The sequence below is a fragment of the Aulonocara stuartgranti genome (genome assembly GCF_965226115.1).
Source record: "Aulonocara stuartgranti genome assembly, chromosome: 3".
NCBI lineage: Eukaryota > Metazoa > Chordata > Actinopteri > Cichliformes > Cichlidae > Aulonocara > Aulonocara stuartgranti.
The window spans coordinates 49,330,488-49,345,766 of NC_138941.1; the positions used below are offsets into that span (position 1 = coordinate 49,330,488).

The 15,279-nt window shown below is 38.4% G+C and overlaps 1 protein-coding gene across 1 annotated transcript; it reads left to right on the plus strand.

The window, feature by feature from the left end:
- Window positions 1-13: 13 nt before the first annotated feature.
- LOC309702067 (uncharacterized protein) lies at window positions 14-8,410 on the plus strand. Its single transcript, XM_082526475.1, has 7 exons — window positions 14-65; window positions 1,552-1,608; window positions 2,654-2,710; window positions 3,768-3,869; window positions 3,989-6,038; window positions 6,122-6,310; window positions 7,076-8,410. The coding sequence occupies exons 5-7, from the start codon at window positions 4,682-4,684 to the stop codon at window positions 7,300-7,302; spliced, it is 1,773 nt and encodes a 590-aa protein (XP_082382601.1). The 5' UTR covers window positions 14-65; window positions 1,552-1,608; window positions 2,654-2,710; window positions 3,768-3,869; window positions 3,989-4,681; the 3' UTR covers window positions 7,303-8,410.
- Window positions 8,411-15,279: the final 6,869 nt, after the last annotated feature.

A 15,279-nucleotide genomic window follows, 5' to 3' on the forward strand; every position in this document is an offset into this window, starting at 1 on the left:
GTTTTCAGGATAAGTCTACCTATGAGATCAGCAACCAAACCGGTGATCTTGAACTCTGCATTCAGGTAAGTGTTATGTTCTCATCAGTATCTAATGAGTATCTAATGAGTGGCCTTAGTTCAGTTTGCCATTTACTGTCCTCACTTAGGTTAAAGCAGAGTGTATTTGTGTTAGAAACGTCCCCAAAAGTTATAAGTGTGAGGCCTAATGATGACTGTAGTTGGTGATGTTTTTGTTGTTGTTGTTGTTAGTATAGGTGGGTTTTAATAATCGATTCATTGATTAAAATCGATTCAGGTTTGGATAATGTGATATCGATTCATTAAAATCCGGAATCGATTATTATTATTTTTTTTTATATAAATGTATTTTGCCCAAAATCCTTCTCCTTCTTATTGGATTCAAGTGCACATTTGAGTTCTGTGAGAACAGTTTGCAGCCTTGTCTTACTAGTCATTTCTACACAGACGCCATGAAATGCACAGACGCGGGCACGCACAACACGAAGCACATGGTCAATTTAGGGGAGGCTTAGGTTAAAGCAGAGTGTATTTGTGTTAGAAACGTCCCCAAAAGTTACAAGTGTGAGACCTAATGATGACCGTAGTTGGTGATGTTTTTGTAGTTGTAAGTGAAGTCATGTCTCTGTTTTTAGGATAAGTCTACTCTAGAGATCAGCAACCAAACCGGTGATCTTGAACTCTGCATTCAGGTAAGTGTTATGTTCTCATCAGTATCTAATGAGTATCTAATGAGTGGGCTTAGTTCAGTTTGCCATTTACTGTCCTCACTTAGGTTAAAGCAGAGTGTATTTGTGTTAGAACCGTCCCCAAAAGTTATAAGTGTGAGGCCTAATGATGACTGTAGTTGGTGATGTTTTTGTAGTTGTTAGTATAGGTGGGTTTTAATAATCGATTCATTGATTAAAATCGATTCAGGTTTGGATAATGTGATATCGATTCATTAAAATCCGGAATCGATTTTTCTTTTTTTATATAAATGTATTTTGCCCAAAATCCTTCTCCTTCTTATTGGATTCAAGTGCACATTTGAGTTCTGTGAGAACAGTTTGCAGCCTTGTCTTACTAGTCATTTCTACACAGACGCCATGAAATGCACAGACGCGGGCACGCACAACACGAAGCACATGGTCAATTTAGGGGAGGCTTAGGTTAAAGCAGAGTGTATTTGTGTTAGAAACGTCCCCAAAAGTTACAAGTGTGAGACCTAATGATGACTGTTGTTGGTGATGTTTTTGTAGTTGTAAGTGAAGTCATGTCTCTGTTTTTAGGATAAGTCTACTCTAGAGATCAGCAACCAAACCGGTGATCTTGAACTCTGCATTCAGGTAAGTGTTATGTTCTCATCAGTATCTAATGAGTATCTAATGAGTGGCCTTAGTTCAGTTTGCCATTTACTGTCCTCACTTAGGTTAAAGCAGAGTGTATTTGTGTTAGAACCGTCCCCAAAAGTTACAAGTGTGAGACCTAATGATGACTGTTGTTGGTGATGTTTTTGTAGTTGTAAGTGCAGTCATGTCTCTGTTTTCAGGATAAGTCTACTCTAGAGATCAGCAACCAAACCGGTGATCTTGAACTCTGCATTCAGGTAAGTGTTATGTTCTCATCAGTATCTAATGAGTATCTAATGAGTGGCCTTAGTTCAGTTTGCCATTTACTGTCCTCACTTAGGTTAAAGCAGAGTGTATTTGATCCCCTCTATGGTGTGGTGTATAGTAAAGGAGATTCACATGTGTACTACCTCCAGTTACCCTTGTACCATTTTGGGCCCCATTGACTTCCATTATAATCACATATTTTCCATATACTGTAATCCTGACATGTGATAAGGCTTTTCTCGTGGATACCTAATGGATCTAAGCCTCTGCCTTCAAAATAAAGGAAAAATAGGTTTTGGATCAAATGAGCACAATATTAGGCACAGCACCACCATAGACACTCAGTGGTTTTTAATGCAGGACATGGTTATCTTACCTTGCAAAATACATGGTAACAAAACGGCTAATCACCATAAAATAGTCTTGATGTAGTGGAACTGATATAAGAGAGTGGTGTGAATGTGATTGAGAATATATATATATATATATATATATATATATACTGTGTGTGTGTGTGTGTGTGTGTGTGTGTGTGTGTGTGTGTCGGTGGCAAACAAAACGGCCCGTAGAGCCGCCTCCTTGAAGTGAACAACGGCAGCCTGCCCCGTTTTTTTTTCCTTTCTCTAAATCTCTAAATGTTTTTTTTTTTTTTTTTTTTGCTTCACTCTGGACATGAGGCTTGTGTTTGCTCTGAGCAGTGAGGGGGAGGGGCAGTCGTTACACTCCCAGTGGCACATCAACAGAGCTGGAGGGAGAGAGAGAGAGATCCTTCTTATTGGATTCAAGTGCACATTTGAGTTCTGTGAGAACAGTTTGCAGCCTTGTCTTACTAGTCATTTCTACACAGACGCCATGAAATGCACAGACGCGGGCACGCACAACACGAAGCACACGGTCAATTTAGGGGAGGCTTAGGTTAAAGCAGAGTGTATTTGTGTTAGAAACGTCCCCAAAAGTTACAAGTGTGAGACCTAATGATGACTGTAGTTGGTGATGTTTTTGTAGTTGTAAGTGAAGTCATGTCTCTGTTTTTAGGATAAGTCTACCTATGAGATCAGCAACCAAACCGGTGATCTTGAACTCTGCATTCAGGTAAGTGTTATGTTCTCATCAGTATCTAATGAGTGGCCTTAGTTCAGTTTGCCATTTACTGTCCTCACTTAGGTTAAAGCAGAGTGTATTTGTGTTAGAACCGTCCCCAAAAGTTATAAGTGTGAGGTCTAATGATGACTGTAGTTGGTGATGTTTTTGCTGTTGTTAGTATGGGTGGGTTTTAATAATCGATTCATTGATTAAAATCGATTCTGGCTTGGATAACGTGATATCGATTCATTAAAATCCAGAATCGTTTTTTTTTTTTTTTTTTTTTTTTTATATATATAAATGTATTTTGCCCAAAATCCTTCTCCTTCTTATTGGATTCAAGTTCACATTTGAGTTCTGTGAGAATAGTTTGCAGCCTTGTCTTACTAGTCATTTCTACACAGACGCCATGAGATGCACAGACGCGGGCACGCACAACACGAAGAACACGGTCAATTTAGGGGAGGCTTAGGTTAAAGCAGAGTGTATTTGTGTTAGAAACGTCCCCAAAAGTTATAAGTGTGAGGCCTAATAATAATAACAGTTGATGATATTTGTCAAAGCTGAGCCCAGGGCAAACTAAGCTAAATTATTGGTTTTAGCTAATAGCTACAATAAGCATAACAGTTACTGTTAGGCTGTCATTTGTTCGCATGATGCTTTTTCTTATACATGCAATACATTTATTACCCAACTAATTCAACAAAGTTCTGTCCATACAAGTACTGTGTAATTGAAAACACAAAGATTGTTTATTATTGTTAAATATGTCTGCTATATAATGAATTTCACAAGTACACTGCTGTGCAGTTTAGGTTTGTTTTAATATTAATTTTCATATCCCTCTTTAAAAATACCCTATGCAACCTTGTTTTCTAAATGACATATTATTTTTTTTCAAATGTATATCCTCAAACCAGTGATTCCAGTGTTGAATTTTATGCTATAACTAGTATTACTTTTACAGTTTAATATTTCCTTATTTGGTTTTATAGATATCAAAAATATGTTGTAATAATATGATACTTTTAGAAACTCAGTTTTTGTTTTTTGTCCATCCTTTAAGGCTGCAGTTCCTCCTATAGTTGCCACAACATCATTACTTCAACCAGCATCTGATAATTGCTTCGTTGAATACTCAAAAAAGAGGTCCTCAAGACAAAAACAGGTGGAAAATGTTTAATATACATGTTTTATTTATCTTTAAATAGCTCTAACTTTTAATCTGTCACAAAAAATACTTCTATCATGTCTTAAATCTTAAAGAGATGTTATTTTTTCCCCAAGGTCTCGACATATACAGAAACATCTTCTGATGAATCCGATCACACAGACTATAGTGATGCTAATTATGTTCCAGACACTGAAGGAAGTTCCTCTCAGCTAGATGAAGATGAACCTCTTTATCCAACTGCACAGAAGTCTCTGCCTTCTCTGCAATACCCCGATTTATCTCCACAAAAACTAGATAATTATTCAGAAATTTTAAATAAAGGCAATGGTGCCACAACTTTTAAGAAGAGGATCTCAAAAACTCCAAGAAAGAGAAAGCTCTCGTCCCACAGTGCAACAAATAGTAATGAAAGTACACCGAAGAAAAGCAGAACTCAACAGATTTTGGACTCGATCAAAGTGTTACCACCTTCAAAGTCTGGAAGTCGCCGTGTATATGATAAGAGAAACTATTGTTTGTTTTGTCTCCAGCCTACATCAAAAATTGCACGACACCTGGAGACTGTACATAAAAATAAGGAAGAGGTTGCTCGTGCATTTCAATATCCCAAAAATTCAAGAGAGAGGCGCAATAGGTTGAACATCCTTAGAAGACGCGGAAATTTTGCCCATAATGCCAGTGTTGTGAAGAGGGGGGCTGGTGAGCTACAGGCCTGCTATAGACCAAAGAAATCCACAGAGGGCATTGATTACATTCATTGTTATCACTGCCAGGGACTCTATTCTAAGAAAACACTGTGGAAGCACATGAGAATATGCCCAGCAAAGAAAGAAAGTGAAGAAGACTCCCAGAGTGGGAAGCAGCGGGTTCGATCCAAATGTGCACTGAAAACTGCTGTTGTTCGTGACATTGGAGAGGGCTTGAAAACTGTGATTTCCTGCATGAAATATGACGAGGTAACTCAATTAATCCAAAATGACCAACTTCTTCTTCAGTTTGGACAGCACCTTTATGATCTAAATGGTTCAAGAAAGAACAGACATGACTACATAAGGCAAAGGCTTAGGGAACTTGGGCGACTGCTGCTTATAGCTCAGAAGAATACCCCCATTCAAAAGGCAGAGGAACTGATTTATCCTGCAAACTTCAACCATTTGATATCTGCAGTGAAAGAGGTGGCTGGGTACGATCCTGAAAGAAATACGTTCCAGAAACCTACCTTAGCTCTAAAAATTGGCAACAATCTGGGAATTATCTGTGAGCTTGTAGAGACTGACAATTTGTCCTCAGAAGACGGAGACTCAAGCCTTGTGCAATTTGCCAGAGAATTTAAGGCTATCAAAAATTTTAGATGGAAGGGACTGATCACCAGAGGTGCAACAACAACCATGAAGGAGTCTAAGTGGAATGCACCACAGATTTTACCTTTAACAGCTGATGTCAAATGCTTGGATCGCCATATGGAGACTGTTAAAAGCGGTGCTGAAAGAATGCTGAGGTTGACTCCAACTCCATACAGCTATGCAATGCTTGCCAAAGTGACACTAGCTCAAGTGATCATTTTTAACAGAAGAAGAGAAGGAGAGGTATCAAGAATGGAGGTGTCCACCTTTAAAGACAGAAAAAAGTCAGAAATCAATATGGACATGGCTGCTTGTCTGACCTCACTTGAGAAAAAAATGTGTGATTTCTTCACCAGAGTAGAAATCCGTGGAAAACGAGGGAGAGGAGTTCCTATTCTCCTAAAACCATCAATGGTCTCTGCAATGGAGCTCCTTGTGGAAACTCGTGAATCTTGTGGCGTCCCCAAAGAGAACATTTACATGTTTGCTAGACCAGGAGCTTTATCTGCCTATCGAGGAAGAGACTGTATCCAAATGTTGGCAAAGGAGAGTGGAGCAAAACACCCTGAAATCTTAACATCAACAAGGCTCCGAAAACATATCGCAACAATGTCGCAGGTGCTTAATCTTCAAGAAAATGAAGCAGATCAACTAGCAGACTTTCTGGGTCATGACATACGTGTGCACAGGCAGTATTACCGCTTGCCTCAAGGAACACTTCAGCTTGCTAAGATGAGCAAATTACTTTTGGCACTGGAGAACGGAACTGTTTCACATTATAAAGGCCAAACACTTGATGATATTGAAATTGACCCCGAAGGTAAGAGTGTAAATTTTATTAGGATGCTCTAAAATATAATAATTGATTTTTTTTTAATTATTAAATGCTCTGGAAACCTTTAGAAAAAGTTGATCTGGAAAATTCAGATAACTCAAGCGATGAGAGTGAGCCTCTTCAATCGGCTCTGGAGGCAATAAAAACACCAGAGAATGAGACAACGGATCAGGATGGAGACAGAGGGCCATGGACTTCTTCATCTCCAGGGACGTCTTCATCTCCAAGGACTTCTTTCAGTCCTCCCTTGAAAAAGGGTACTGACCAATTTGTTTTGGCATAAACATAAACTTTATACATTGGCACAGAAAAATAAATATGGTTCAGTGAATTAATGAAGTGAAAAGGTGATAAATAAATGACGGTCACGATCATCAACTCGGCGAACAAATAATTCAGAATTCATCCAATATGCACAATTTTGCTTTTACTTTGAACAGGCTTGTGCCTACCTTTAAATCTTTTTAGACCGGTCTGTTGTCCGCCTCATATCAGATCGTACCTTAAGGTCCAAATTAGACCTCTCAGCCGCAAAAGAATCCAGGTCATGGCACCAATTATTAAATTCATTTCTTTGTATTCTTTTAACAGCGAAGAAAGACACGGCTCAAAGTGGTCTAACTCAAAAAATGATCTTTAATTTTACATTTTCCGGAAAATGGAGACTGAGCACACAGACATCAGCTCAAGTCTGAAGCAGCAGCAGGCAGTCTGGTTATTTATATACTTCCTCTAGACGTCACGCACACTTTTAAGTTTCGATCAAACACTCTACTTAGTTTCACTTTCTGCCTGCAGCTCATATTCTTTGCAAAAGCATGCAGTTTCCTATCAGCCTGCGACCTAGTTTACACTCAACGCTGGCCATCTCTTATACGTAAAAGAATATAATCAGCAAATAAGCACTAATAATATATATATATATTAAATACATGACATTATTCATTGAGTAGAGGAGGAAAACATTTGATATTGAAAAAGTTTTAAGCAGTGTATTGATGTCTGTTTTCTTTTCTTCAAAGGCAACCGAAGTAACGCCAAATGTAAGTGGGAAGATCATGAGGTACGTGCAGTTGAAAAACACATGATGCGTTTCATCAACACATGCAAGTTGCCTCAGAAGCTGGACTGCACTCAATGCATCAATGCAGAACCCTATGCACTGAAAGACAGAAACTGGACTGGGGTAAAAAATTATGTTAGAAATCGCATTACTGCCTTAAAAAGAAAAGCTTGTGCAAAGGACTGAGGGCTGTTTGTGATTTCAGTGAGTTAAAATTTCCTGTTTCTCTGGTAAAATGGTTCTGAAGATGTTTTGAAGATGTTGCACTCCAAAAATTTCAGGTTCAGTAAGCAGGTGTAAGTTTGTTTCCTAAAACCTTTTGTCATTCTGAGAGGAAAAAAACAAATCTTTTCAAGTTGACATTTTTTTCTTAACATGGTTTTCATTGTGTCCACTTCGCACTGTATGAGATGTATTTGGAATCAAAGTTTTTTACATTTGCAGGTAGAAGCACTTAATGAATTGTGCAGATATTTTGTTGTTTCTTTGTTGCTGCAAGTTCCTGTGTATACATGAAGTGCATGTAAAGTGCTAAAAACAACACGGTAGAAATAAAAGAAGCAGAATATTTAAATGTTTCTGTGGCACAATAAGTTGTGATTTCTTTCATAATAAGTAATGACCTGACTTTGAAGTTCTGGCAAATCCATTGGATTCTGTCAAGTTAGCAGACCTAATTGCAATGAATATTGTTAGGTTGGGTAGAAAAAGATGGCTTTTAACATTGTGACACTGAGCAGCAGCAGCATCCTAAAACATTTCTAGATGGTTAAATCATAACATTACCTTGTACTTACTTTGATGAAGTAATATCCCCAAAACTGAAGTTATGTGTGTATTGCTGAAGACCCCAAATGGAAGTAACGACCCCAAAAGTGGCATAACATAATTTGTGTATGTGTGTATTGCTGAAGACCCCAAGGGGAGTAACGTCCCCAAAAGTGGTATAACATAGTTTGTGTATGTGTGTATTGCTGAAGACCCCAAATGGAAGTATGGTCCCCAAAACTGACATAAAATAACTTGTGTATGTGTGTATTGCTGAAGACCCCAAATGGAAGTAAGGTCCCCAAAAGTAGCATAAAATAGTTTGTGTATGTGTGTGTCGCTGAAGACCCCAAATGGAAGTAAGGTCCCCAAAAGTAGCATAAAATAGTTTGTTTATCTGTGTATCGCTGAAGACCCCAAAGAGGACATTAAACATTCCCAGTCCCCAATGTGAAGGTAAAAATACTGTCTGGACAAATGTTGCTTAAAATGAAAATCTCAAGTGATTTTTTATTTCTGTGGTCTTGGAGGAGTAAAACTGAGTTGCCAGCTTGCTTCTAAACCATACAGAAAGTGGTGTCCCCAAAGGGTGGGAGTTAAGATATGCGACCCCAAACGGGACTTAAGCGAGTATGTGTGTGTGTGTGTGTGTGTGTGTGTGTGTGTGTGTGTGTGCGCGCGCACACACGTGCATGGGGTTAGGGTCAAATGTCGGATGTATTTTGGTGGTTTATTGTTCTGTGAAATGTTTACATTGTTTATTTGTTGTTTGATTATTGGTTCATCCTTGTTGTACTAATAAAACGTATTATAGAATAACTTGGTTTTGACTACCCTTGTCGCACAATGTTACCTTGAAGCAACAAACCAATAACTGTTTAGGGGGAGGGTGTCAAACTTTATGATTGATATGCTTAGAACTCAAATTGCACTGCTGGCAATAGTTTATTTTGATGCACATGCTGTTTTCTTTGCAAATTTGCATCATAGGATTGTTTTTTTGTTTTTCCTGCAGTATATAAAAATTGCTGTATCTCCAAAATAAAACTATGAAGATACTAAAAATAAATTTCCTGTTGTTGTAAACTATTTTTTGCAACTTTTTTGTATTTAAAGTTTTGAGGGATAAACCTTTCTCCAAGTAGAAATATATGTAAAAAAAACAAAACAAAAACGATTTTCAATTTTTTTGCCATAATTTGCCAACATTTTTGCCATAATCGAGCAGCCCTATATGCCGTAAATGGTAAATGGCCTGTATTTATATAGCGCATTACTAGTCCCTAAGGACCCCAAAGCGCTTTACATATCCAGTCATCCACCCATTCACACACACATTCACACACTGCCGTGGTATGTTTTCAATGGAACTTCTGCTCCCGAACCTCTGGCACAGCGTCTGCAAATCGGGGCTTTACAAAGTCACTTTCATGTTTACGCAGGACTGTAAGCTGTCATCTTTGAGGCGTGAGCGGTGTTTGTTTTTAACATAGTTCACGGTGGAGACCAGCTGCTGACAAAATGTAGATCCGAAGATCCATAATTGGCTTACCTGGGGTTGAAAGTCTCGATAAATGCACGGTGTTTCGGCGGGTACACCGGCTTCCGCGAGTGTGACGCTTATTTTGAGCGATGAAAAAATAATAGAATATAATTTTGTTTTTACATTTCAATATTACAGTAATCTTCAAATTGAGAACTACAAGTTAAATAAATAAAATAATAATTAAATAAAATACACTTCAGCTAAATACTTCTAATTTATTTTCCCAAACCACGCAGAGCCGCACTAAGGCTCCGGAGCCGCAGGTTGCCGAGCCCTGTACTAATGTTTGAATGCGCGCAGTGACGTGAAATAATAACTTCCCGTCAAATGTGTTAAACCTAAAAGAGCCTGTTTTGAAAATGTCATGAGTAGAAAATACAGATACTTGTGTTAAAATATAGCAAGTAGAAGTAAATTACGTATACCTGAAATTTAAACTGAAGTAGGCCTACAGTATAAATGCATAAGGGTAGAATTTTGTATTACATGAACTTATTTCAAGCTGCAGCAGTAATCGGATTTCCTGCAGAGAGGAAAGGAGGCCGAGGTTTCTCCCGTGGGCCACACGCAGGCCTCAAAAAAGAAGCTGCAGTTTTTCTGCATCGTAGAAAATTATTTTTTATATTCAAATGTAACCTAAAATCATCGGCAACACAAACATAACTTGTACCTAAAACATTTATTCAGTGACAGTAATGTTCACCATAATCGTTGACACTCTGGATAATAATATTAACTCAAGTGTGTCCCAGAAAACAAATAATTCGCATTATTTTTGTGATTTTAAAAACTTAAATTATTCATTACTCAGACATTCATTGAATAGTTTATTTAGTGACAGTCTGTATAAATATACATGCAGTTGGATAAAATGTTACATAAACAAAAGGCTTATTAACGGAATGTTTCAAAAAATGCAAACTTGAAGATTAAATGAACGGAATAAAATACATATTAATATGAATTCCCTTTCCTGCATCCTCAAACACATTCAGAGGGTATGCTTTTACACGCTGAAAATATGCAGCTAGCAGTAATATATTTAACCGGTTGCAGCAACTGATGAGCGCAGGGGCAGGGAGGTAACGCATCTGCGCTGGGTGGTTCACCAGCATCCAGCACAAGGCCGACACTTCAAATCTTCTCCTCCACAGGACTGACGGGAATCAAAACTTCTCCAGGCTGGCAGTCCAAATTCCTCTACTGCTGGCAGCTACTTGTCGATGTTCGGCTGGAGTTTCTGTGTCAGAGTACAGGGAACATAAGATAATTAGCTGAATTCCAGGAGCGAGACACGGGTTAATAAAAGCTCATAAGGAGGACATACTCAGAATTCCACGCTGCTCTCTTCGTTTTCGTGCCACACCTATCTGGTCACGAGGCCTCTCTTTCCCCCCTCCACCCCCCAGCTACACAGTCAATCACTGTTAGTATGCAAATGCAAATCAATATGAATTCCTTATACTAAACTTCATAAAACCGATTCGGAGATTTTTTCGACACACACACACACACACACACACACACACACACACACACACACACACACACACACACTCCTTGTTTCGGCTCAAGATATGGCTACTTACCGATGCTCTCTTCTTGACCTTCAGGACCACAACAGAGGGATATCCCCTCACTTTTTCTCCGCTTTCCACTTGTCTGGAACAGTAATAAACCCCTTTATCTGCTTTCTCTGTCTGTTGTAGTGTTAAAAAAAATCTTCCATCTTCCTCCCAGCCAGATGACACAGAAAATCGGCCATCAATTCTGTTTCTTTGGTCTTCGTAGGAATTGCGCTCAACTACAACATGCGTTTTTTTCTCCCACCTTGCAGACACAGATTTATTGGTTATTAGAAAGTAACACGGTAGTAATGCAGATTGTCCTTCTTCCACAGTTACGTTAAAGGAAATCCCAGATTTAGGAGCTTTGGTCGACTTTCCAAATACTTGGCTGATACCAAATAAAACGGGGAAATAGCTCCAAGGATTCATCTTGAGAAGGACTAGAGCGTTTCTTTGATGCGAAGTAGGAGGAAACATATGATGGGCGGTGCCTGTTTTTTTTTTTGAACACTGATTGGTTACTTTTCTTAACTGGTGAGTGGAAGAGAGGGGTGGGGACTATTTTGCAGACATGGAATGTTTGTAGTCCAGAGCAATGATTGGTTTTTTTTCGCACACTTCCATCCTGTAGGGGAGACCGGGGATAGTCTTAACATTTTTGACATTTCTGTCTGTAAATTGGAGCTCTTTTAAGGTAGTGGATTCAAAATGTAATGCAAAGTATTTACATGTCTCGGCTATTAAATAGTGCAGCTATTTTCTCTGCAGCACAATTACCCATTGCATGGTATGGTGTCAAACACAAAGAGTGAAATGTTACAATTAACCCCATAGTCTGGGTTAGTTGTAACATATTCTGGGGTGAAATGTAACACAATGAAATAAGGGTACTAACAAAACATTAACATGTAATCTTTGTTTATTCAACACATGAATGCACTTAGAGCCATTAATGTAGCTGTGTGTGTGTGTGTGTGTGTGTGTGTGTGTGTGTGTGTGTGTGTGTGTGTGTGTGTGTGTGTGTGTGTGTGTGTGTGTGTGTGTGACAGAATGCAGAAATCTAGCTTTTGAACATATTCCAACCCCCCAAAAAAGACAAATTCTGGAATTTTCTGCAACTGAATATTTCATTCATTTTGGTTGGTCTTCCTTGAGTTTGGCCTCATTGGCTCAGTGGGCATTATAACCTACAACTCTTGCACCAATTTTGAACATAACAATGAAGCTGGAAAAATGTAGTTGTTCACCAGCATCGCAATTCCATTACTTTTTATCATGGCTTACCTTGGTGTGGTTTGCAAAGTGCTTCAGAAAGATGAGGAAATCTGTTTCTTGCACCCATCCTGATTTATTTCCACTACCAGTACTTCCTACTGGTCCATCTCTGACACAGAGGTCTGCATAATGTATGTGTGGGAACACAAACAGTGGAGGAATTGTGTTGCCAATGGCATTAACCACATATACAAAGGTGCAGTGAACGTCTCTCTGCTGATGTCGTTGCCCCAACTTGTTTAATATAAGTTAAAGTAATAGTGTGGTAAGTTGTAACATCTGCATTAAGCCAACGGCTAAAACATTAGCACTAAAGACCTACACAGAATATATCCCCACAGACATACAAATAACATAATTTAAGTTTGATGAGTTTAACTGAAAAGCAGATAATGCTATTAGAAGTTTAAATAATTTTAAAAAAACACTTACTTTTTGGCATACAAATTACTTTTTTTCGTGTTAAATTGTCTGTGTTTGACAAAATGTGCAAATCTTTCACATGTGATAGCAGAACTGAATTGGGCATGCACAGGATGAATCACATCATTTGAAACTTAGCCCTGATTGGAGAAACTGGAAGTGTTACAACTGACCCACGTTACAACTATCCCCGGTCTGCCCTATGCTTCTGACATCTGTGTGCTTCTGGCAGCTGCTGCTTACCCTGCCCCGATTACAACATTTGAATGAGTGAAATAGTAAAACAGTGTAGGAGCATAAAATAGGAGCCGCAAAGAGCGGAAAATGTTAAAATGTCCGCACAGTATGTGCGTTAAACCGGCTACAGACATGAGGACGTTACTCAGTAGTCTTTTATTCATCCCGGATACTCCTGCATAACTTCAGGTAAACTGTTTTGTTGTTTTTATTATTATTATCATTTTAGCTCATCGTTCCCAGATAGCAAGGAAACATTGAAACACTGTTGAGTCAATATCAGGCTGTGTCATTGAACCAACGTTGAAATGTGACGTTGACCTAACGTCACTCTTGCACCCTTTTTTAACGTTGAAACGTCAGGTTTTGATGTTGAATCAATGTTGAAACCTGACATTGATTCAACGTTATGTTTTCTAATACTGCTGACATTGAAACAATGTCAGATTCTGATATTGAAACACTGTTGAGCTATGGTGTTGATTTTCCACCTCTTTCGCACAGTTGCTTTTTATTAAAACAACAGTTAAATCATGACTGGAAATCTACCTTTCTTTATAGGTATTTTAACCAATACTAAACTACTGCATGTTTCCATCAATACTTAAACCACCTAAACACATAATTGTACTTATTCCTCAAATTGGACACCCTTTATAAAAAAAAACCCCAAATGTCTCACAATGTATCATGTCAATATTAATATCCTAAAATAAGAAAGCATTGCATGTGATGTAACAGAAAAAAAATAAACAAAAAAAGGTCAATAGGCATGTTTCGTTTGCTAAATACTTTATTAAAAGACAGTTTCCTATTTACATTTATATGTTTCACAGAAGTTTGTAATTTTTTACTCTGGGATGGGGATGCATGATGTGCGTCCTGCACCACCCAAACGATCTGGGGCGTATCGGAGCCATTTCTGCACTGCTTGTGCAAAGACAAACTCTGACATAGAGTTTGCCCCTAACTGCTGCGTCAGGCCATCTAGGACAAAAATACACACACACACACACACACACACACACACACACACACACACACACACACCAACTTCACGCCCAGTCATGACTTTGTTTGAAATTAGAGTTATTGCCGTTAGGTTTGGGGGGAAATAAATTGATAGAGCATAGTATCTAGATATTTTAATGACGTTTGATGATGATGATTGACTGTCTCATGGCAACATTTATGGCAGATTTTGTTGACAGCGTTGGTGTGTTTGATCGTCTCATTTTAGTGCAAAAAAATAGCTGATCTGACTGGATGAAACAGATATTGACAAAGTTTAACTTTGAGGAAATATTTTGCAGTAAAAACGTGATAAATCACAGTGTGTTTTATTGCAATACTCAGAAGGCTGCAAAATGTTTATAAATGTGTGGTGCAACACATAGAGTCATGTAGTTTTCTTTATTTGAATTTCAGCAATCTCTCTCCAGATATTTCACTGGTGATATATTGAAGTGGTGATTATTTTTAATTATAATGAGGTGATCATTGTTATTTATTCACAAAAAGGTCAAAAGCTGTGGTGGAAAAAGTGGGCAGAAATGCACAGGAAGGATTGTCATTACTGAACAGGTCAGCCAAGATTTTTAGCCGTCTTTTCCATTGCTGAGTCACACATGTGCTGGGATGAAACTTGTTAGACCACAAACATCTGGTTTGAATCCGTTAGTGTGACTTTCAATAACTTATAACAAAAAAAAGTGACAATATTCAAATATCAAGAATTGCTGGATTTCTTTGTGTCTACATGACTCAACTATGTGGTGCAGCACATAGTTGAGTCATGTAGTTTTCTTTATTTGAATTTCAGCAATCTCTCTCCAGATATTGAAGTGGTGATTATTTTTAGTTATAATGAGGTGATCATTGTTGTTTATTCACAAAAAGGTCAAAAGCTGTGGTGGAAAAAGTGGGCAGAAATGCACAAGAATGTTAGGGTCCCTGGGTCGTTGACCCAGTGTTTTTGTGTTTTTGGTTCTTTGATTTTGTTATTTCATTATATTCTAGCTTTGCTTTATGGGTTTTAGGATTATTCTTAGTTTAGGTTCTCTGGGTGGGGTTTGGTTAGAGTTTTAGTGTTCTGGTTTTCTGTCTGTGTTCCATGTTGCTGTCTCCCCTTTCTGCTGTATCCCCACATCCAGTCAGTGTCTCTGTTCCCTTTGTTAAAGTGCCTACCCGTGTCTGGTTTTGCTTCCCCTGGTCTCGTTAGGCCTGATTTGCCCCAGCTGTGTTTCCCTCCTGTTACTCATTCCCTGATTGCTCCCTCTGTGTATTTAAGCCCTGTGTTTCTTAGTGTCTGTGTCGTGATCTACCGTTTATTTTGCTGTGTGTTTT

Bases quoted from the DNA above. Each gene is read 5' to 3' on its own strand.
- LOC309702067 (XM_082526475.1), top strand. From the start codon at position 4,682: ATGAGAATATGCCCAGCAAAGAAAGAAAGTGAAGAAGACTCCCAGAGT. The intron at 6,039-6,121 runs GTAAGAGTGTAA...GGAAACCTTTAG, and splicing joins TATTGAAATTGACCCCGAAG to AAAAAGTTGATCTGGAAAAT. The intron at 6,311-7,075 runs GTACTGACCAAT...TTTTCTTCAAAG, and splicing joins CAGTCCTCCCTTGAAAAAGG to GCAACCGAAGTAACGCCAAA.